The sequence below is a fragment of the Narcine bancroftii genome, chromosome 1, assembly GCF_036971445.1.
Source record: "Narcine bancroftii isolate sNarBan1 chromosome 1, sNarBan1.hap1, whole genome shotgun sequence".
In the NCBI taxonomy this organism is placed as follows: domain Eukaryota; kingdom Metazoa; phylum Chordata; class Chondrichthyes; order Torpediniformes; family Narcinidae; genus Narcine; species Narcine bancroftii.
This window is the reverse complement of record NC_091469.1, coordinates 467,724,353-467,748,216: the sequence shown is the minus strand read 5'-3', so window position 1 is coordinate 467,748,216 and position 23,864 is coordinate 467,724,353. Positions and strand designations below refer to the sequence as shown.

The 23,864-nt window shown below is 41.6% G+C and overlaps 1 protein-coding gene across 4 annotated transcripts in view; it reads left to right on the top strand.

The window, feature by feature from the left end:
* Nucleotides 1-23,864, top strand: part of zmynd11 (zinc finger, MYND-type containing 11) — a 190,169-nt gene that overhangs the window by 114,643 nt on the left and 51,662 nt on the right. For all 4 annotated transcript variants that reach the window (XM_069914714.1, XM_069914713.1, XM_069914712.1 and 1 more), the window contains 5 exons: nucleotides 9,265-9,357; nucleotides 14,153-14,240; nucleotides 17,054-17,109; nucleotides 18,661-18,738; nucleotides 20,428-20,546. In XM_069914714.1, coding sequence (XP_069770815.1) covers nucleotides 9,265-9,357; nucleotides 14,153-14,240; nucleotides 17,054-17,109; nucleotides 18,661-18,738; nucleotides 20,428-20,546 — 434 coding nt within the window. The remainder of the gene's footprint in view (nucleotides 1-9,264; nucleotides 9,358-14,152; nucleotides 14,241-17,053; nucleotides 17,110-18,660; nucleotides 18,739-20,427; nucleotides 20,547-23,864) is intronic.

Sequence of the window (23,864 nt, the reverse complement as noted above, 5' to 3'; positions counted from 1 at the left end):
CATTTATTCTCTTTGCCATTTTAATTCACTTCACAATTTTTGGAGATTTATCCAACAAAGGATCAAAACAGCAATTAAAATTCCCTCCTACCAAAATATTCCCATTTGATTGGTTTAAATTTAAAAAGGTGACTGTAATAAATGTTTCATCATACTCATTCGGTGCATAAACATTCATCAAAGTCTAAGCTTCCGAGAATATTTCGCAATTCACCATTAAGACTCTACCAGCTCCAAATTAATGGTACTTTTTTATTTATCAAAATAGCTACTCCTTTGGCTTTAGAGTTAAAAGATGAAGCATTCACATGTCCGACCCAATCTCTTTTCAATTTCAAATATTCCTTCTCTGTCAAATGAGTTTCTTGCAAAAATGCTATATCCACCTTCAACTTTTTAATATAATCCAGTATACGTTACAGTTTTATCGGATGATTTTACCCCTTAACATTAAAAGTCCCAAAATTCAAGTTATTCATTATCTCCTATCTTTGGCTTGGCTTCGCGGACGAAGATTTATGGAGGGGGTAAATGTCCACGTCAGCTGCAGGCTCGTTTGTGGCTGACAAGTTTGATGTGGGACAGGCAGACACGGTTGCAGCGGTTGCAGGGGAAAATTGGTTGGTTGGGGTTGGGTGTTGGGTTTTTCCTCCTTTGCCTTTTGTCAGTGAGGTGGGCTCTGTGGTCTTCTTCAAAGGAGGTTGCTATAGAGTGGCACTTAACACAGTCAACTCTTACACCAAAAGTCAGCTATCCCTCTAGATGTACTAAAAAAAAAGAAACCCCCCTCACACAGAAAAGGAAAGAAAAGAAACCCCCCTCCCTTCCTTACAAAGTCTAAATTAAAATTAATATTTAGAGAAAAGGAAAAAAAAACCTCCTCCCCCCAAAAAAAACTGCAAAGCAGTACCCCCCCTCCCCCCGTCAACTGGGTGTGGTCAGTACCACTAGTGACAGATAACTTCGAATTCAGCAAAGTCATCTACCCCTCCCCGGCCGGACTTCCAAAAAAAATTAATTCATAAACTTGTTGTCCAGATTGATTTGTAGTATCTTCTGCCATGTCACTTAATTGCACAATCTCCATCTTCTGCAGTTCACTCCCATTTCCATTCTTAACTTTGGAAATATTGATTGCTGGCTTCTTAGAAAGATCGAAACTCAACTTGTTATCTGGTAAAGAATTAGCAAAAGTTAAAGCATCCTGAGCTTTTACAAAAAATTGATACTGAGATGGCCCATAAAACACTTTCAACACCACTGGATATCTAAATATTGATCTATAACCTTTCCTCCACAACACCGTCTTAGCTTTATTAAACTCCTTGCTTAACCTCCTGACTTAAATCCGCATTAAAAAAAACTCTACTGCCTTGAATTAGTATTGGATTCTGATCAAAACAAGCTTTCTGTACAGCAAGACATAAAATAGTCTCCCGATCCTGGTATCTTAAACTTCTAATTAAAACTGCTCTTGGAGGTTGTTCCAGAAAAGGTTTCCTTCTTAACGCTCGATGAGCCCTTTCCAATTCCAGTCCATCCGGAAATGATTCCATCCCCAATATTTCTGGAATCCATTTACGAAAAAATTTCATAGGATCCTGTCCTTCAATATCTTCCGGAAGTCCAACTATTTTGACATTATTCCATCGACTTTGGTTTTCCAATGAGTCAATCTTTTGTATAAACATATTCTTCTGCATATCCCATCCAGACACTGATTCTTCCACTTGATCCATTTTGTCTTCAACATTCTTGCATCTTTTCTGTACTTCGTCTACTGCAATCAAACATTTATTAAGGACCCCTTTCATAGCAGCAATTTCTCCAAACACGTCAGATATTTTGCCTTTCACTTCAACAAGTTGTTCATCAATATTATGAAAGCCAGTAGTTATATAGGTCATAATATTTTCATTCTGCTTTGTTAACTCTTCAAACATTGTAACCACGTCAGGTCCAGGTGTAGGATTTGTTAAAGTAGGTGAAATAGCAGATTTAAAAGGAGAAGCCATTTTTGTAGTTCTGGGCCTACCTTCCATTGCTTCAGCTGCCATCAGCAACAGTTCCTGGTCCTCTTCATCCAAATATTGCACTTGTTCTTCATCTCCTGATATTAAAACATTCTCTCTGGCCGCTCTGCTGCGGGTCTGCACCCTAGTCCACGTCAGGCCGACCTCCTCAGCCCAACGTGGAGCAGGTCCCCCTGCAGCACGGAACTGGTCCAGCACTTCGCAGAAACGCGATGTCGAGTGCATGCCCATAGGGCCTGCGGGCGTCCTGACCGTCAGCGTCATCTTTCGTCGACTGGATCCTTGGAGAGGTCGATCTTCTTCCAAGTTCCTCTGGGGATGTCCTCTGGGATTTGGGTTCCATTCTTAATTGATCCTGGTGCTCCATCTGTTCGGTAGGCCCAGATTTTTCACTTTTTCCCACAAACTTAATAAATAATTTCTTTTGCTTCTGACCTCTTCCTTTCTTCGTTTCTTGCAACCCCAACACTTAATAATTTGTCTAATAGACTTTTTAACTTAAACAGTTGTTATAATTCGGGCATTAATTAGTCCTGCCAGGGAGAAACAGATCCCACGTCTTTGTTCTACACTATCTTGCCATGTGTCCCCAATGTTTTTTTTAGGGAAATATTTTTTGGATCTTTGACCATCTTTTGAAGCAATCCAATACAATATTATAACTATGTTTATTATATATTTTAGTAATTTAGATTTTGTTTAAGTAGGGGTTGGGAGGGAAGGATTAGTTGGGGTTGAGATAAGGTTTATTTATATTTTTTAATATAAATCAACATGTATTTAATTAAGTTTTAAATAAGGTGATATGATTTTATTAATTTATATATATTTTGACTTTAAATAAAATAATTTAAAAAAAACCTCCAAAATTTGTTAACACCCTCAACGCTTTGTCTCCTTTCCTCGAAGTCCCAAGCTCCTTCCCGCTACTGGAGAGCTATCTTTTTTAGCCCTTCGCTGACTCTCCCATCACTTTTCAGGTCTTTTTTGCCCTCACACCTGTATCTAACTGCTAGCCTGTGGACCCCCCCCTCCCTAAACTCACCTGAAACTCTGGCCTGAAGTGTCAACTGCCTCTTGCTTTCTATGGATGCTGAGTTTCTCCAGCATTTTTGTGTACATCACTAGATCTCAACGTTGATCACAATCAGAGAATGGCCATAGAGGACAGTTTTCCTTTTAGACTGGAGGACAATGGCCAGAAATAGGACTTCTTTTCATAATTGTACATGCATAATTTAGACAAGGATGTTTGTGGTAAGGTGTAAAACATAGAAGTCTACAGGCACCATGATTGAAGTATAAACAATCCTGGAGAAACTCAGCAGATCAAACCGCATACTTTATTTAGCAAAGATAAAGATACACAACCAACGTTTTGGGCTTAAGCCCTTCATTAAGGTATGAGCAAAATGTGGGCAGGTGTCAGAACAAAATGGTAGAGGGAGGGAAGGCACACCAGCAAACGGGGGGAAAGGATTGCTCTGTGAATGGAGAAGGAAGGGTGGAGAGCTGGAGGAAAGAAGACCGGGATGGGGGAGAACAGGGAGAGGGCTAGCAGAAACCAGAAAAGTTGATGTTAATGCCATCCAGTGGGTGTTGTTCCTCCAATTTATGGGTGGCCCTGGTTTGACAATATTTGACCATGGACAGACATGACAGCGCATGAGTGGGGCGCAGAATTTAAATGGTTGGCCACTGGGAGATCCCTGTCATTGATGCAGACAGAGTGAAGGTGCTCAACGAAACGATCTCCCAGTCTTTCTGATGTAGAGAAAGTAAGTAAGTTTGCCAATGACACCAAAAAGAATGTGCGACAGTGGACAGTGAAAAAGGTCACCTGGGTTTACAGCAGGACCTAAATCAGATGATGAACTAGGCCAAGGAATGACAGCTGCAGTTCAACTCTGAAGTTTAACAAATAGAACCAGCTTAGGACTTGTTCTGTTAAAGGCAATGCCTAAAGGGTGCCATGAAATAAAATGATCTCAGAGTACAGCTTTTAAAGATTGCATCATGTGTTAATGAGTGAAGAATGGTGAAATCGTTTGGCTTGTCTTCATGGGTCATTGAATACAAGTATTGGGTCATCATATTGAAGTTATACAGGATATTGGTGAGGCCACACTTGAAATATTGTGTGCAGTTTGGGTTATCCAGCTATGGAAAAGTTGGTGAGGGTACAGAAGAGGTTTATGAAATTATTGTCAGGATTATGGAAGTTGTTATCGTGAGAGATGGGAAAAGCTAGCCTGTTTTCCTTAGAGAGTAGGGTATTGAGAGGGAATCTTATTGAGGTCTATAAAATCATGACGTGTTTTGATAAGGTACTCTGTTTCCCAGAGTAAGGGAATCTAAGACAGTAAGGCATAACAATTAGTGTATTTTCATTTGCTCTTTTCAAATGGATAAATGTTGAATATTAAATGAACTTGAATGATGTCTCTTTACTTTTCCAAGCAAGTTAAATGATTTCGATATGGGGGTGGGTTATCCACAACCATTGTGGATTTTTAGGAAGTTGAGCTACAAGTTGTATTGATTCCTGGAGCTAATTGTCTTAAATGAATATTATTTTAGTTAAAATATTGTTTGGATTACTGCTGGTAGCTTTATTGATTAGAATACATTGGTGTTAGTAGGACACTTCTGATGTTTTAAGGAATATTGATTAAGGTCTGACTTAAATTCTATATTGATTCCACAATGCCAGTCCTCCACTGTGATGGATTGAGTCATCGGGTCTCTGTCTTCCTGTGAAATAACAAGTAATGTCTGCGTATTATCTTGTTTAGAATAGGAATGCGTAAAGGGGCATATAATCAAAAACTACTTAGAGCAGGAAATTCCACTACTTACCAAGTCGAGATATTTCAAACCAAGCTACCATTTGTGATCAGTTGAAGACTACCATACTGCAATCCACTGAAGAGGTACTGGGCTTCTCCTCCAGGAAAAACAAGGACTGGTTTGACGAAAACAGCCAGGAAATCCAGGAGCTGCTGGCAAAGAAGCGAGCTGCCCACCAGGCTCACCTTACAAAGCCGTCCTGTCCAGAGAAAAAACAAGCCTTCCGTCGCGCATGCAGCCATCTTCAGCGCAAACTCCGGGAGATCCAAAATGAGTGGTGGACTAGCCTCGCCAAACGAACACAGCTCAGCGCGGACATTGGCGACTTCAGGGGTTTCTACGAGGCTCTAAAGGCTGTGTACGGCCCCTCACCCCAAGTCCAAAGCCCGCTGCGCAGCTCAGACGGCAAAGTCCTCCTCAGCGACAAGATCTCCATCCTCAACCGATGGTCAGAACACTTCCAATCTCTTTTCAGTACCAACCGCTCAGTCCAAGATTCCGCCCTGCTCCAGCTCCCTCAACAGCCCCTAAGGCTAGAGCTGGATGAGGTTCCCACCCTGGATGAGACATATAAGGCAATCGAACAACTGAAAAGTGGCAAAGCAGCAGGTATGGATGGAATCCCCCCAGAAGTCTGGAAGGCTGGCGGCAAAACTCTGCATGCCAAACTGCATGAGTTTTTCAAGCTTTGTTGGGACCAAGGTAAACTGCCTCAGGATCTTCGTGATGCCACCATCATCACCCTGTACAAAAACAAAGGCGAGAAATCAGACTGCTCAAACTACAGGGGAATCACGTTGCTCTCCATTGCAGGCAAAATCTTCGCTAGGATTCTTTTTTTCTTTGGCTTGGCTTCGCGGACGAAGATTTATGGAGGGGGTAAAAAGTCCACGTCAGCTGCAGGCTCGTTTGTGGCTGACCAGTCCGATGCGGGACAGGCAGACACGATTGCAGCGGTTGCAAGGGAAAATTGGTTGGTTGGGGTTGGGTGTTGGGTTTTTCCTCCTTTGCCTTTTGTCAGTGAGGTGGGCTCTGCGGTCTTCTTCAAAGGAGGCTGCTGCCCGCCAAACTGTGAGGCGCCAAGATGCACGGTTTGAGGCGTTATCAGCCCACTGGCGGTGGTCAATGTGGCAGGCACCAAGAGATTTCTTTAGGCAGTCCTTGTACCTTTTCTTTGGTGCACCTCTGTCACGGTGGCCAGTGGAGAGCTCGCCATATAATACGATCTTGGGAAGGCGATGGTCCTCCATTCTGGAGACGTGACCCATCCAGCGCAGCTGGATCTTCAGCAGCGTGGACTCGATGCTGTCGACCTCTGCCATCTCGAGTACCTCGACGTTAGGGGTGTGAGCGCTCCAATGGATGTTGAGGATGGAGCGGAGACAACGCTGGTGGAAGCGTTCTAGGAGCCGTAGGTGGTGCCGGTAGAGGACCCATGATTCGGAGCCGAACAGGAGTGTGGGTATGACAACGGCTCTGTATACGCTTATCTTTGTGAGGTTTTTCAGTTGGTTGTTTTTCCAGACTCTTTTGTGTAGTCTTCCAAAGGCGCTATTTGCCTTGGCGAGTCTGTTGTCTATCTCATTGTCGATCCTTGCATCTGATGAAATGGTGCAGCCGAGATAGGTAAACTGGTTGACCGTTTTGAGTTTTGTGTGCCCGATGGAGATGTGGGGGGGCTGGTAGTCATGGTGGGGAGCTGGCTGATGGAGGACCTCAGTTTTCTTCAGGCTGACTTCCAGGCCAAACATTTTGGCAGTTTCCGCAAAGCAGGACGTCAAGCGCTGAAGAGCTGGCTCTGAATGGGCAACTAAAGCGGCATCATCTGCAAAGAGTAGTTCACGGACAAGTTTCTCTTGTGTCTTGGTGTGAGCTTGCAGGCGCCTCAGATTGAAGAGACTGCCATCCGTGCGGTACCGGATGTAAACAGCGTCTTCATTGTTGGGGTCTTTCATGGCTTGGTTCAGCATCATGCTGAAGACCTAGTGTCGCCGAGAATATTCTCCCAGAATCACAGTGCGGTCTTTGCCCTCAGACAGCTCCAAGAAAAGTGCAGAGAACAAAACAAAGGACTCTACATCACCTTTGTTGACCTCACCAAAGCCTTCGACACCGTGAGCAGGAAAGGGCTTTGGCAAATACTAGAGCGCATCGGATGTCCCCCAAAGTTCCTCAACATGATTATCCAACTGCACGAAAACCAACAAGGTCGGGTCAGATACAGCAATGAGCTCTCTGAACCCTTCTCCATTAACAATGGCGTGAAGCAAGGCTGTGTTCTCGCACCAACCCTCTTTTCAATCTTCTTCAGCATGATGCTGAACCAAGCCATGAAAGACCCCAACAATGAAGACGCTGTTTACATCCGGTACCGCACGGATGGCAGTCTCTTCAATCTGAGGCGCCTGCAAGCTCACACCAAGACACAAGAGAAACTTGTCCGTGAACTACTCTTTGCAGATGATGCCGCTTTAGTTGCCCATTCAGAGCCAGCTCTTCAGCGCTTGACGTCCTGCTTTGCGGAAACTGCCAAAATGTTTGGCCTGGAAGTCAGCCTGAAGAAAACTGAGGTCCTCCATCAGCCAGCTCCCCACCATGACTACCAGCCCCCCCACATCTCCATCGGGCACACAAAACTCAAAACGGTCAACCAGTTTACCTATCTCGGCTGCACCATTTCATCAGATGCAAGGATCGACAATGAGATAGACAACAGACTCGCCAAGGCAAATAGCGCCTTTGGAAGACTACACAAAAGAGTCTGGAAAAACAACCAACTGAAAAACCTCACAAAGATAAGCGTATACAGAGCCGTTGTCATACCCACACTCCTGTTCGGCTCCGAATCATGGGTCCTCTACCGGCACCACCTACGGCTCCTAGAACGCTTCCACCAGCGTTGTCTCCGCTCCATCCTCAACATCCATTGGAGCGCTCACACCCCTAACGTCGAGGTACTCGAGATGGCAGAGGTCGACAGCATCGAGTCCACGCTGCTGAAGATCCAGCTGCGCTGGATGGGTCACGTCTCCAGAATGGAGGACCATCGCCTTCCCAAGATCGTATTATATGGCGAGCTCTCCACTGGCCACCGTGACAGAGGTGCACCAAAGAAAAGGTACAAGGACTGCCTAAAGAAATCTCTTGGTGCCTGCCACATTGACCACCGCCAGTGGGCTGATAACGCCTCAAACCGTGCATCTTGGCGCCTCACAGTTTGGCGGGCAGCAGCCTCCTTTGAAGAAGACCGCAGAGCCCACCTCACTGACAAAAGGCAAAGGAGGAAAAACCCAACACCCAACCCCAACCAACCAATTTTCCCTTGCAACCGCTGCAATCGTGTCTGCCTGTCCCGCATCGGACTGGTCAGCCACAAACGAGCCTGCAGCTGACGTGGACTTTTTACCCCCTCCATAAATCTTCGTCCGCGAAGCCAAGCCAAAGAGAGACCATTTGTGTGACAATAATAATTGGGCTGATTTGCTGTTTGCCTGTTTTTACGAGTCTTTGTAGACAGCCGCTTCTATTGACTGTCTGCACCTGCTGCAGCCATTGTACTCACCATGACGCTATTGTGCATGTGTGAGTCCCCGCAAAGCGCACTAGTTAAAAAAGGAGACAAAGCTTGGCTGGTGGCAGACGCCATTTCCAGGGGCTCCTGTATTACATTATATTGTTGAATTCATCAGAGGTTGCCACTGTTGTTTGGTTATTCGATACATCAACAAACAGTCTTGAATGTGTATCAAGTGCCAGCCATAGACAGGTGTCTATCAGCTGTGTGCCTTATTTATGGTCCGTACTCGATTTATTCCAAGGTTCAGTCACAAGCACCTATAGTTGACTGAAAAATTGAGGAGAAGGTCATGTCAAGTAAACATTAGCAATCAAGAACTAATAATAAAACAAAACACAGAACAAATGCTGGAAACACTCGTCAGATCAAGTGGCATCTGTGCGGGAAAAAGTGTCTTTGGCCAAAGGATCTGTTCAACCTCCTGTGTTTTCACTGAACTTTCTGTTTTTTTACACTTCCAGCCCCTTCAAAGTTCAAACTACATGATATTATTTCCCAATTTTGAGGAATTGAGGATTCCCTTTGCCCTTTGCGTGTATTTTTAAAGTCATGTGGGCCAGACAATTCTTTTTAGAGTTGGAAAGTTGGATACCATATGGAATTGTTGGTATTATGAACTCTACTGTTTCAACATGCTTCTCATTTACAAAGATCAAAACTCAACCATTTGTTAATGCTTTGCATATTTGCTGTGTATATTGGCTTTTGATTCTGTACTTTCAATTGTTGAATAGTAAATTTCCTACATTTTGAAACTCAGATCGTATTTTGAATTTTTAACTCGGTTACTAATTATTTTTGCAGGCCACAGAGCTTGGTAAAAAGGGAAAAGAAAGTAAGCATCCAATGTACAGAAGATTGGTGTACACGCCTATAGATGTTGCCACCATACAGGAGGTGCGTAAAGAATGACTACAGTTGGATGAAATGTATTGTTAGAATTGCCTAGCTATTTTGAATAATATAAATGTGAAACAAAGGCCTAATTAATATTGTGTAGCATGAGCAATTCCACGACGTGTGAAAAGAATGATACACACCCAAGAAGTCGAAGACTAGTTTATTGCACTGGCATCTCGGCTTGTATTCTCTCCCTGCTGCTGACAACAGGTGTGACGTTATGGCAGCTCTGACCTTAGATTTGTCGGCGTTCCCGCTGTACGGTTTGTCACCTGGAATGAAGGTCGTTGGCCCCCGTGGGGTCCGCACGATTGCTGTGTTCGCCGTCAATCTTGTGTACTGGGTCACGGCCTGGTTAGCAGGTTGCTTCATGGCACCCCCCCATAACCAGCGATCGGAGTGCTATTTTCCGCTTTCATTGGCCTACCTCTGTGTCACAAGATTGGTTTATGTCCAGTTGTGCTGGCTTGGAGCGGTTGATGGTGAAAGTTTCTTCCTTACCACCATTATCCAGCACACGTCAACCTGATGTGTCTGATTATTTTGTATAGCCCCTCATACAGTCGTTGCAGAGGTGTTTGGTCTCCCGACCACCCCACCCCCCCCCCCCTCCCCCCCGGCTATGGCTATGCAGCGGAGGTTCTAGAATACCCAGTCTTTCTATCAGCTTTGTCAATGAGGCCGTCAGATCCTCTGGGTCCTTGGCGGTGGCCAAGAACTCCCCTGGTATCACCAAAGGCGCGCCATACACAATCTCGGCTGTTGAGTCGCTGAAGTCTTTCGGTGCAGTGCAGATCCCCAGGAAGACCCAGGGTAGCTCATCTGCCCAGTTTGGTCCCTTGAGGCAAGCCATCAAGGCTGCCTTTAGGTGCCTGCTGAACCTCTCCACCAACTCATTCGCCTGAGGGTGATATGTCATGGTGTAGTTAAGCTGGGTTCCCAGCAAGAATCCCGAAGAAAACAGTATAGCTCTATCGGGTCTTGTGTTCCGTGACTCCAAATCTTGACACCCAGGCTTTAATCAGTGCCCTGGCGCATGTCTCTGTGGTTCTTTCGGCCAGCGGGACATCTTCCAGCCACCTCGTGGAGCGGTCAGTTATAGTAAGGAGGTATCTCGTCCAGCGGGAGACCGGTAGCAGCCCTACTTTGTCAATGTGGACATGGCTGAACCTACGTCGCGCTGACTCGAAAGTCAAGGAGGGGGTGACTAGATGTATGTCTGCACTTTGGACATCTGGCAGAGCATGCAGGTCTTGGCCCACTGACTGACCATTTTCTGGAGGCTGTGCCAGATGACCCTACTGGCCACCATTTTGACAGAAGTTCTAATGGCTGGGTGCACCAAGTTGTGCACCACGTTGAAGACCTGCTGACTCCATGCTGCCAGCACGATGGGGTGAGGTTTGCCGGTGGAGACGTTGCAGAAGAGTGTCTTGATTACCAGGGCCGATGGCAACATCTTCCAACCTGAGCCTGGAAACTGCCATCCTGTATACTGGGATCTCAGGGTCTTCTTGCTGTGCCTTGGCAAGGGCTGAATAGTTTGTTCCCTGGGACAGGGCTTGGATGGACTGGATTGCAGGGCATGACAGTGAATTGGTCACTGCAATGTGTTGAATGACCATGGTGAACTCGGACACATATGGGAGGTGTCGCTGCTGCCTAGCCAACCATGGGTCTGGCACTTTATGGAAGGCAAAGGTTAATGTTTCATGAAGACCCTGCATTGTCCATCTTCCAAAAAATGCCTGACTGCCAGGTACATTGCCAATAGTTCACTGTCAAAATTGACGTATTTGTGTTTGGGTGGCCAGAGGTGCCTGCTAAAGAATTGCTCCAGTATGCCTCCTACCGCTGTGCTGGAGGCAGCTACTGTAAGAGCTGTTGGCACCTCCTGGTCCAGGATGTACCAAAAGGATGGCGTTGGCCAGTGCGTCCTTAGCCTTCTGAAAACCCTCCAAGGCCTTATTGTCCTAGGTAATGACTTTATCATTCCCTGCCATGAGAGCGAACAGGAGCGCATGATGCAGGCCGCTGCCGGTATGGAACGATGATTAAAAATTAATCATACCAGTGAATTCTTGCAGCTCCATCACACTCAAGAAGTTGAAGTCAAAAATTGGATTATTGCACTGGCAACTTGGCTTATATTCTCTTCCTGCTGCTGATGGCAGGAGTGATGTCACGGCAGGGCCAGCCTCGGATTGGTCGGCGTTCCTGCTGTTGCTTGTTGCTTCCCGCCATGCAAGTTGTCACCTGGGACATCATGGTCACCGTGTTCATCGGCCATCTTGTGCATGGGTGGCGTCCCGGTTAGGGGGCGGCTACAATGGTGAAATTATGGAATATGGGTTTACTCCTTAAAGTAAAATAGATGAAAGGGAGATATAATATATACTCAGAATTGTGAAGTAAGGAAGGAAAAACTGATTCTAGTTGCAGAGGTCAAGAAACTGAGGACATTATAGTATTTGTCAGAAAAAAATGGGTAACGTGAACTGGGCACACCACTGTTGATTTTTGAGGAGATTTAGCATGTGGTCAGATTATTGAACCTGCATGTGTACTATGGTTAGTATAATGACTAAAAAATCGGGGAGAAAGTCGTGTCAAGTTAACATTTGCAATCAAGAAATGTAACAATAAACAAAACACATCATCATAGCCTGATTTGGTAACGCCCAGGGACGTAGAAGGCTACAGAGATGGGCACCATTAGTGTAGTGGTTAGCGAAGTACTCGAGATGGCAGAGGTCGACAGCATCGAGTCCACGCTGCTGAAGATCCAGCTGCGCTGGGTGGGTCACGTCTCCAGAATGGAGGACCATCACCTTCCCAAGATCGTGTTATATGGCGAGCTCTCCACTGGCCACCGCGACAGAGGTGCACCAAAGAAAAGGTACAAGGACTGCCTAAAGAAATCTCTTGGTGCCTGCCACATTGGCCACCGCCAGTGGGCTGATATCGCCTCAAACCGTGCATCTTGGCGCCTCACAGTTTGGCGGGCAGCAACCTCCTTTGAAGAAGACCGCAGAGCCCACCTCACTGACAAAAGGCAAAGGAGGAAAAACCCAACCCCAACCAACCAATTTTCCCCTGCAACCGTGTCCGCATCGGACTTGTCAGCCACAAACGAGTCTGCAGCTGACGTGGACTTTTACCCCCTCCATAAATCTTCGTCCGCGAAGCCAAGCCAAAGAAGATTACAGCATTAGCGACTCGGGTTCAAATCTATCGCTGTGTATATGGAGTTTGTATGTTCTCCCTGTATCCATGTGGGTTTCCTCTGGGTGCTCTGGTTTCGTCCCACCTTTCAAAAAAGTGTACTGTTGTAGATCAATTGAGTCTAATTGGGCAGCATGAGCTCGTGGGCCAAAAAGGGCCTGTTTCTGTGCAATATGCCTTTTCTTCTTAAACAAAAAAAATTGGCAAACCTAGGCAAGTCCATCAGTGGTGTAGACCTCCCATCTATTGAAAACATCAAGAAGGCAGCCAACTTCATAAACAACATCCATCACTGTGGTCACATCCTCCTCTTGCTGCTACCATAAGGCAGAAGATAAACCTGAAGTCCAGGACCTCCAGGTTTAAAAACAGTTCTTATCCAAAAGCAGTCAGGCTGTTGAATATCTCTATTTTTCCCAAACCATAAAGTACTCTAGGATCATCAAAAGATCTGTTGCACAATTGAAGCTTCACTTTTCTTTTTCTGTTTCAGTAAATACCCTTTATACCATTGTATAGGATGAACTATAAAACTTAAAATTTTCATTTAAAAATTGAGTTGTCCTATATAAAGGATCTAAAATTCTTACCGTGACGACAAAGTCACAACACCACTGCCACCTTCCTGCCAGCTCCTCTGGAATCTTGCACATGCCCTGTTAGTTATTTATGAAGTTTAAGTGCTCATTTGTGGGATACAGCTCCCTGGTCCAACTGCTGTTGGTTCTGTACAGACTTTAAATGGACTGTTATGGGTGCCAACAGTGGTTTATTTTTAGATATCCAAGTAACATTTAATGATCATTTGGAATTAAAATATTGTGATTTACTTTTAACAGCATCTACTGGTCAGCGGTAAGTGCCAGATTTGGGGCGGAGTTGGGGGGGTGGGGTGCGTTATTTAGAGAATCAATCCAAACCAACATTTTAGATGGAAATTCTGGGGTCATCTTATACACTAGTTGTGCTATATGATGTTCTGTACAGTGTTTACTTGTCTTATCATTTGCTGTTTATCTTTTTCTGCTTGGAATGTTATGGTAATTGAATTTTCACTATTTAGTTGGTGCAGCAAGAATTTTGGTGAATCTGTATGTTGTACTTCTGACGAGGTCTTTGACTTGACATGGATGCGACCTGCTTAGTATTTCCAGCCTTTTTATATTTTCTGAATAATTTTCTCCCTGAACAAAAATATATTCAAAGTTGTATGGAAGTGATATAAAACAAATTTTCTTGAAAGGTCAGCATAGGAACAGTGTGAACTAGATTATACCCTCTTGTATTGGGTAGATATCATTGGAATTTTGGTTTGTGTGGCTCAGTTCTGCACCCTAACAACATAACAGAAACTAAAATGGATTCTAAAATTGTACTAAGCGGGAAAGCTCAATGCATTGCTGTGAAGTTGAAATTTAGGAATAAATGCATTTTCCCAAAATATCAATAAAATTTGCAGTCAAATCCCTTTACAATAAACCTGTTTTAACTTGCTTTAGCCATGCTAAATCAGTGGTGTTCTAGTGCTCAAATTATGTCTTAAAAATTATTCACTTTTCTTTTCCAGAAGTTGAATGAAAACAAATACAAAAGTTTTGATGAGTTTAAAGCCGATGCCCAGTTGCTCCTTCACAATACCATACTTTTCTATGGTGGTGAGATTCTTAAATATTTTTAATATAATACTAATAATTATTTATTATGGTGATCTTCTAATTTCACAAAATAGTTATTACTCCAGGAGTCAATTCATACTGAAAATCAATTCCAATAAGGTGAACTGAGGAGTCTCGACCTTCTCGACCAAGGAGAGACGTTCCTTTTCATGCCTGCTCACTATTATTAGGGAAGGAATTTTAAAAAAATGCAAACAAATAGATAAAGCTCATGCAGGAAAAGGGGAATTGTCTTTAGTCCATAAGACAAGAGCAGAAATAGGCTATTCAGCCCACTGAGTCTACCCTTCCATTTTCCCACTCAGCCCCACCACTCAGACTTCTCCCAATAACCTTTGGTGCTTTGGCTAATCGAGAACCTATCAATCTCTGCTTTAAATACAGCTAATGGCCTGACCTCCACAACTGCCTGTGGGAAGAAATTTCACAGATTCACCACCCTTTAGAAATTCCTCGACATCTCTGTTCAAAGCAGATGCCCTTTGATCCTGAAATTATACCCTTTTGTCCTAGATTCTCCCACCATATGAAATAACTTTTCTACTCTGTCCACACCTTTCTATATTTGAAATGTTTCAATTAGAACCCCCTCATTCTCCTAAACTCCAACGAATACAGACTAAGAGCTGTCAAATACTCCTCATGATCACTCTTTCATTCTCAGAATCATCCTTGTGAACTTCCCCTCCAACATCAGTGTATCTGTTCTTAAATGAGGAGCCCAAAACTGATCATAATACTCCAAGTTAGGTCTTACTAATGCCTTATAAAGCCTCAACATCACATTCCTGCTCTTGCATTTGATTAATCTTGAAATGAAGGCCAATTCCTGCCACCTGCTGTTTTAGTAATTATGCTTGAATAACCTTTGGGAAATCACACCGCTGCTATCCCATCTGGAGGAGTCTGAAGAAAGTGAAAATTTTATTTTGATTTCAGCAATTCATTTTCCACTATTGTTTCTTTGTCAAATGTGTGGTATATTTTTTGTGAAAAATAAATGAATCATTTATGCAGTATAATACAGTATTGAGTATTTACTATTGAGCGAAAAATTCATCTTTTGGAAAATCTCACTTCAGATAGCTTGTGTTGAGAGTAAACCTCAAACTGCTGGAGGAACTCAGAAGGCAAAGCAGCATGGTCATCATTTTGGATTGAGAACTGGGCTGAAATGTTGACCATCCTTTTGCCTTCATGGATGCTGCTTGACGTGTCGAGTTCCTCCAACAGTTTATTTCCTCTCGATTCCAGCATCTGTAGTCTCTTCTGTCTCCATTATTTTATTTTATTTCCAATTGAAAAGGCAGAGACAGTCAGGGATTAGGTACCTTTGAGCTACTTCTGTGCCTTGAATTAGATTAACTAATCTTCTTTAGTGCTTCCTACCTCGTAGTCCTCTATTTTTCCTTCATTCATATGCTTGTGTGAGATTTTCTTAAATGCCCAAAATGTGTCAATATCCATCACCACCCCTGGCAAGGTATTCCAGGCACCCACAACTCTTTGTATCCAAAAAAAACCTTGTCCCTAATATCTGCCCAAAACTTTTCTCCCTTCACTTTGTACAGATGTCCTCTGGTGTTTACTACTCCTGCCCTGGGAAAAAGATGCTGGCTGTTTATCTTATATATGTCTCTCAGAATCTTGTACTCTATTAAGTCACCTCTCATTCTTCTACACTCCAAAGAGAAAAGCGTAAGCTCTGCTAACCTTGCCTCATAAGGCATTTTGCAATCCAGACAACATCTTCTGTACCTTCCCCATAGCTTTCACATCCTTCCTATAATGAGGGGATCAGAACTGAACACAATAGTCTCAACAGAGATTTGTGGACTTCTGTCCTCTTGACTTTTGAAATCAATTTCCCACTAATGAAGCTCAACATCCAATTGGCCTTCTTAACTATCCTATCAACCTGCTCTGCAACTTTAAGAGATGTATGGATCTGGTCCCTCTGTTCTTCCACACTGTTAAGTATCTGACCATTAACTCTGTAATCAGCCTTCAGGTTTGACCTTTCAAAATGCATCACCTTTCACTAATCTGGATTGAACTCAAATCTGCCACTCTTCTGTTGAAATCTGCATACTTTTGTAACCTGCTTTCAACTCTATTGTCATCTCCAATCTTTGTATCATCCCCATACTTACCCATCCTTCCACTTCGTCATCGAGGTCATTTATAAATATCACAGTACATTCCTGTTTCAGACCTAATGAATTTTATTTGCCAACTATATTCCATATGCAGCCACATTTATTAAAGCTCTTATGCCCATTAATTTTCTACTGGAAAGTATTTTGGTTCTTTGAGTTTTTCAATTCCCTTTAGTCTCCTCATATGCTTGCATCCTTAGATTCTCTTGGTTTATTTTATGTGCAGATTAAAAGAAGGAAAAATACTATGTAACATTCTTTAGAGGTGATGAGCACTTTAATATATAGTCAATATTTGTAGTGTTAGGAACCATAATGGCCAATTTGCTCCTAAAGGAGAAATGTTAGCCAGGACACCAGGAGAGCTTTTCAACAAATTGGATGTTTCCTGTAAGCTCAGAGTAGACAAGAATGCCAACTGAATAACATTTTGGTTCCACAATTAATGTTGGCCAAAAATATGTTCTGATCTCATGACCTATTTCTTGTGACTCTTAAGGCAAGATGCTGCCTTTGGTCTGTATCTTTTTTTTTTGAATGATTTCTTTTGATCATTTGACCTACTTAATTTAAAAAAAATACTGCATTATGTTACTATGAACGGTATAATTACATTTTTTTTAAACTTGGCAGCTGATAGTGACCAGGCAGAAGTAGCCAGGGCTCTGTTCAAAGACACTTGTCATGAGGTAAGCGATAAAATACGAAGATTTCTTGGCAAAACTTAGTAGCACTACTTTGACCAATATCTGGCTTGGGCACGTGGCCACAAAACCTGGATCCATTGGTGCTATGCCAATGTAAAAATATTTTCGAACTGATTTTTTAAAATTAAAATACTCATCTGCACTTCATTGTCAGGCTGCAGTGAAGGGAATTGTTTTGATTATTCAAGAGCCATTTTAAGGTGCATGCAGCACACATTGAATTTGGGTGAGTGGTTGTATGCTTCTCCAACACTCATCTCTTTAACTTAACTAAAACTAATGCAAGATCAGACATTTGGATTCCAGCTGAACCCCAGAGGGTTAATGCTAGAAATTCAAATGATGCCACTTAATATTGCATTTGTGTTCAGATTGCCATTTTGCACCTGCAGTCTAAAATTATCTTCTGTTTTCATTGTTGCCAAGTTGAAGTTAACCCAACACTGAAGGTTAAACCTTATCTGCCAGCTTTCTGGGGCTCAAGGCTGAGTCACAAAGATAGTTCAGGCAGAAAATTGTAATGCAACATTCTAATGCACTGACTAGTTGATAATGTATGTTTAATCCTGACCTGTCACAGCCATAAACATATGAAGATTGAACTAGTGTATGTTCGTGTAGAAAAAAGGCTTAACATGTTGCTGAATTTTGCTTTTATTTAATAATATTGAATTATCAAAATTATTTTGAAGCTTGGAGGAGTTCTTATAAAAATATAATTCTTGAGGAATAGATCTTACCCACAAAAAATTATAATAACTGAGAGGCTTTCCTGCAGCTTTCTTATACTATAGTAAAAATATTCTTGTATATGTTTGGATGTTGAAACCATTAATGCAAAAAAAAAAGGAAATATAATGAAAATATATAAAATGCAGGAAATATTCAATAAACAACAACATCCATAAAGGAGGATAGAGGTTTGACTTATCAGGTTTGGAACTTTTCATCAAAACTCTCACTCAACATAGATTTTGTCTGATAAAGTTCATCCTTTCTGGTTTAAAATTGGGATTTTTCATCAAAATTTGTTTAAAATTCAATTCCCTTTAGATTCAAACATTGCTTTTGTTAGGTTATTTTACTCCGTTAGTGGACTTGGGATTGGATAAGTTTCAGGGAGCGTTTATTCATCTAACATTGGCAGTTGCTCGTAAATGTATTGCCACGTCTCGGAAAGATGAAGTGGAGTTAAATGTAGTTCAATGGTATCATGAGTTGAAGTCGTGTATCTATGTGGAAAAAATCATATATAATTTACTTAATAATTATGATTTTTTTGTTTAAGATGTGGACACCATATATGAAGAATATGAATTTAGTAATATTGTAAATCACTGAATGTTTTTGTTTACTTTTAATGCTTCCCTTTAGGGATCTGTTGGGGGAGAGGGGAGGGGATGGGTTTGTTTTACTGTTTTATTATTAGACAACTTTTATAAATAGTTAATTCAGTTTTAGAATATTATAAGCAAATATCAAATTTGAAGTGATTCCAAGCTGCCTGATGCTAATATCCGTTTAATTTTTCAGTTAGCAGAACTTCAACTTTGCAAGAACTGTTTCTACTTATCAAATGCACGACCAGAAAACTGGTTCTGCTATCCCTGTGTAAGTTGATTAACAACTACTTTTAAATGGTTTGCATCATGAGCAATTAGGATTGGAGCATGAATAATTTTTGTAATGTTGAACTATGTGATGGTAAACACAATTTTGATTTATTCTACACTGCTATAGAGTCTGTCTTGCACCCAGAGATGGTAAAAGCTGCTCCAGTAGTGTAGGATCGTCGATTTATTTTATGTCATGACTATTTTAAATAAGAGTACAATTTGTGTGTGTGTGTGTGTAACTATATATTTTTTCATTCCATGTTATCAGCTAATAAAAAGCATTCAAATTGATTATGTACATGCCATACTGCAAATAGTTGCCTTTATTTCTGTTTTCTTGAGCTGAATTTAGATACAGATCCAGGGTTGAAACCAGCATTATGCTGATATGTTGTTTCATTGTGAATTACAAGTTAAAGCTCTCATTATTCTTTGGGCTCCCACTGGAAAATTGCTGTAAATATTTGTATCTATTTCACTCAGAGTGAAAAACTTTTCACCTCTAAGCCAATGGTTATTCACCTTTTTGTATAAATCCACTGACATTAATAAGAATTATCAATTGAAATTTTAGAAAGTTGTTAGATTATTTTAATATGTACCCTAATAGCCAACCGTACAGATAAGAATTTCCAGAGCTTAATAAAATGCATCAATTGAATTTTAATATATCTCATTTAGGAATGTTCCTTATATACTTTGCAATGTTTTGAAGTAATTTTTCCCAATAATTTATATATCATAGCATCATCATAGAGAATTTATAGCATTTAAGGACATCAATTTGACCCACGTCTGTGCCAGCCAAAAAGAGCTGTGCTGCTTAATTTCACCTTCCAGCATTAGGTCTGCAGTATGCAAGCTATGGTTCTTCAAGTTCACATTTTAAATTGAGGCTTTTTTTTGGCTCTACCACCTTTTCAATTAGAATTCCAATGTGCTACCACTTTTCGAGTGAATATTTTTCTTAATTTTATTCTCTTTATCTTTATCTCTGCACCCACAGTCCTTCTACCAATAAACCTTTTTTTAAATGCATTTAATTTGTTTTCCCTCAGCCACATCTTGCAAAGAAATCAACTCCGCTCATAAAATCTTCCTTCATGCTACAGTTTACGGTCCTCGCACTAATCTTTGTAAATCTACCCACTTGCCAGTAAATTTATAGTTTCACTGTAGAACTACATGCAGTACTCAAGCTGTACTCTATCTAGAATTATGTCCAGTTCTAGCCTAACTTTACTGTTCGTATTTTTGGTTAATAAAAAACAGCATTCAACATGTCTTTTTTAACTATCGTAGTCCATCTTGCCGTCTTTCAGTTTGCATGCCAAGGTTTTTCCGTTCCTCCAACCCACTCAGCTGTTTATTGTATATTCCTTTGCATTTCTGTAGGTGAGGAGTACAATTATAGTCTTAATAAGAATATGGAGGAATTTATATTGGAATTAATGTGTGATTAGTGTAAAGGTCTTCTGCTTCTCTGCTTACATGAATTTGACTAAATGTAATATCTTGCAATTCTCTGATTTTAAAATTTCTTTTAGCTTTTTTTTCTGCCCTGGGGTTTGTAGATTAATTAGTGTATTTGGGTGGTCTGGGCTCATGGGCCAGAAAGACATGTGGCAGTGCTGTATTTGTAAATTTTTAAAAAATGTTGTTGATTTTTTTGGTTTTAATTTAGGTTCCCAATCATGAGCTGGTTTGGGCACGGATGAAGGGGTTTGGTTTTTGGCCTGCCAAAGTTATGCAACGTCAAGACAATCAGGTAGACGTACGTTTCTTTGGACATCACCATCAAAGGTACGATATTTTTACTTTGGATTTTGTAGTTTTAAATCAAAGTTAAGCAAATTAAATAATCTATTCCGATGGTTTCAGCAACATTTTATTTTTTAAGCTATTAAGATGATCTTTGCGGATCAGGATGTCAAAAGTTATGGGGAGAAGGGTGGAGAATGGGATTGAAAAGAAAAATACATTAACCATGATCTGAATGGTGGACCAGACACAGTGTCGAATAGTCTAATTATGCCTCCTAAATCTGCATAATTTCAGATTTTCACATTACTCACCTTTTTGTATCTGAATGCCAATCCCTGCTTCCCTGGATCTGCCCAATAGCTAGTTGTAGTGAGACTAAATTATGACCAAAACAGTACACATTTTTTTAAAAAATGCAAATGTTGAAAATTTGAAATAAAACCAGGAAATGCTGGAAATATTCAACAGGTCGGAAGGATCTTTGACCTGTAATGTAGCAGTGTTTCTCTCCCCACAGATGCAACCTAACCCCACTGAGTTATGATGTGAATTCATATATTCCTTGTGTAATCTTTTGGGCTCAAGCATGACATGCTTCTTTTCCAGTTCTGTGACTGAAAGGTCCTCTGTGGGATAGGTGGACTCTACCATGAGTGGAGCAGGTCTTGGTAATGGGGCAGGTGGGTGGTTAAGGATGGTCATTCTCCTCATTCACATGATCTCTGTGGCCTTCCAAAGTGACACTAGCCCTGGCCCATTCCAGATCCTGCTGCTCCATTTTGAGTTACTGCATTATTAATTTGTCACCTTATAAGTTTCCTTAACTGTATTAAAAAAAGTGTAACGGATACCATTCCTCCTCAGACTTAATTTTATTGAACAAAAGAAAAATCAAGCTATTTCCATTAGTATTGTTTTATTGCCTGACCAAGAAATTCATTGCTCTGATATGGTAGAAGCAAGAGAAAGTCACCAGTGTGCATTTCTGACCATTTGTTGCTAACTTGCTGTGATTCTTCCTTCCTCCATCTGTTTCAGAATAATTGTCAGTTTGGAGCACATTAATCTGTGCATTTCTTAAAATCTTTAAGACAAAATTGAACAAACTATTCTTTTTTTTTAAAAAAAAAGGCTTCAAAATCGAATATTTAAATTTGAACTGAATGATTTACCCACTAGAAGCAGATAAATCTATGATGAGCAAATTGTCTGTCTTGGTGCATGACCTCATTCAGGAACACTGAATGTAATAACATTGAATGTTAAAAAGCTTTCTAAATCTTTCCTATTGGTATATATGTTCAAATGTCCCTTAAATGTTAAAAACTCTACCATAAAACACTACAGCACAGAAAACAGGCCATTTGGCCCTTCTAGTCTGTGGCAAAATAGTCTGCTAGTTCCATTGACCTGCACCCAGTCCATAACCCTCCAGACCTCTCCATATAACCATATAACCACTTACAGCACAGAACAGGCCAGTTCAGCCCTACTAGTCCATGCCGTAACAAATCCCCACCCTCCTAGTCCCACTGACCAGCACCCGGTCCATACCCTTCCAATCCTCTCCTCTCCATGTAACGATCCAGTCTATCCTTAAATGTAACCAATGATCCCGCCTCGACCACGTCTGCCGGAAGCTCATTCCACATCCCTACCATCCTTTGCGTAAAGAAATTTCCCCTCATGTACCCTTTATAATTTTCTCCCTTCAATCTTAAACCATGCCCTCTAGTTTCAATCTCCCCCACTCTTAATTGAAAAAGCCTATCCACATTTACTCTGTCTGTCCCTTTTAAAATCTTAAACACCTCTATCAAGTCCCCTCTCAATCTTCTAAGCTCCAGAGAAAAAAGCCCTAGTCTGCACAACCTTTTCCTATAACTCAAACCTTGAAATCCAGTCAACATTCTTGTGAACCTTCTCTGTACTCTCTCTATTTTGTTTATATCTTTCCTATAATTTGGTGACCAAAACTGTACACAGTACTCCAAATTTGGCCTCACCAATGCCTTGTACAATTTCATCATAACCTCCCTACTCTTGAATTCAATACTCCGATTTATGAAGGCCAACATTCCAAATGCCTTCTTCACCACACCATCTACCTGAGTATCAGCCTTGAGGGTACTATTTACCACCACTCCTAAATCCCTTTGTTGCTCTGCACATCTCAATAGCCTACCATTTAATGCATATGACCTATTTAGATTTGCCTTTCCAAAATGAAACACCTCACACTTATCTGTATTAAATTCCATCAGCCATTTCTCAGCCCACACCTCCAGCCTTCCTAAATCACCTTTTAATCTACGGTAATCTTCCTCACTGTCCACAGCACCACCAATCTTTGTATCATCCGCAAACTTGCTTATCAAATTCTCCACCCCTACTTCCAGATCGTTAATATATATAACAAACAATAATGGACCCAGGACCGATCCCTGAGGAACTCGACTAGTCACCGGCCTGCAAGTGGACAAACAATTTTCCACCACTACTCTCTGACACATCCCATCCAACCATTGCTGAATTCATTGCACTACCTCGTTATTTATTCCTAATGCCTCCTCCTTTTTTCCTAACCTCCTGTGGGGAACTTTGTCAAAAGCTTTTCTAAAGTCTAAATAGACAACATCCACAGCTTTCCCTTCATCGACCTTTTTTGTAACCCCCTCGAAAAACTCAAATCAGGTTTGTCAAGCATGATCTACCCCTGACAAAACCATGCTGATTACTCCCTATCAATCCCTGTAGCTCCAAATATTTGTAAATACCATCCCTCAGAACACTTTCCATCAACTTATCCACCACAGACGTCAGACTCACGGGACTATAATTCCCAGGTTTACATTTGGACCCTTTCTTAAACAGCGGAACCACATGCGCCACCCTCCAATCGTTTGGCATTACCCACGTGACCAGTGACATCCTAAATATCTCTGTTAATGGCCCCACTATCTGTCCACTAGCCTCCCTGAGTGTCCTTGGGAATATTTTGTCCGGCCCCGGAGATTTATCCACCTTTATCTTTTTCAACACAGCCATCACTACCTCCTCGGTTATCCTTATATGCTTCATGACCTCCCCACTATTTTTCTTTACTTCAATTGGTTCAATATTTTTTTCCCTAGTGAATACCGAGGCAAAGAAATAATTCAAAATTTCCCCCATCTCTGACTTCTCACTCAGCCTACCCTCGCTATCTACAAGGGGACCAATTTTATCCCTCACTAATCTTTTACTTTTAATGTACCTAAAGAAACCCTTTGGATTTATTTTTACTCTGTCTGCCAAAGCCTCTTTGTGCCTTTTATTGGCCTTTCTAATTTCTTTCTTAAGATACCTTCTACACTC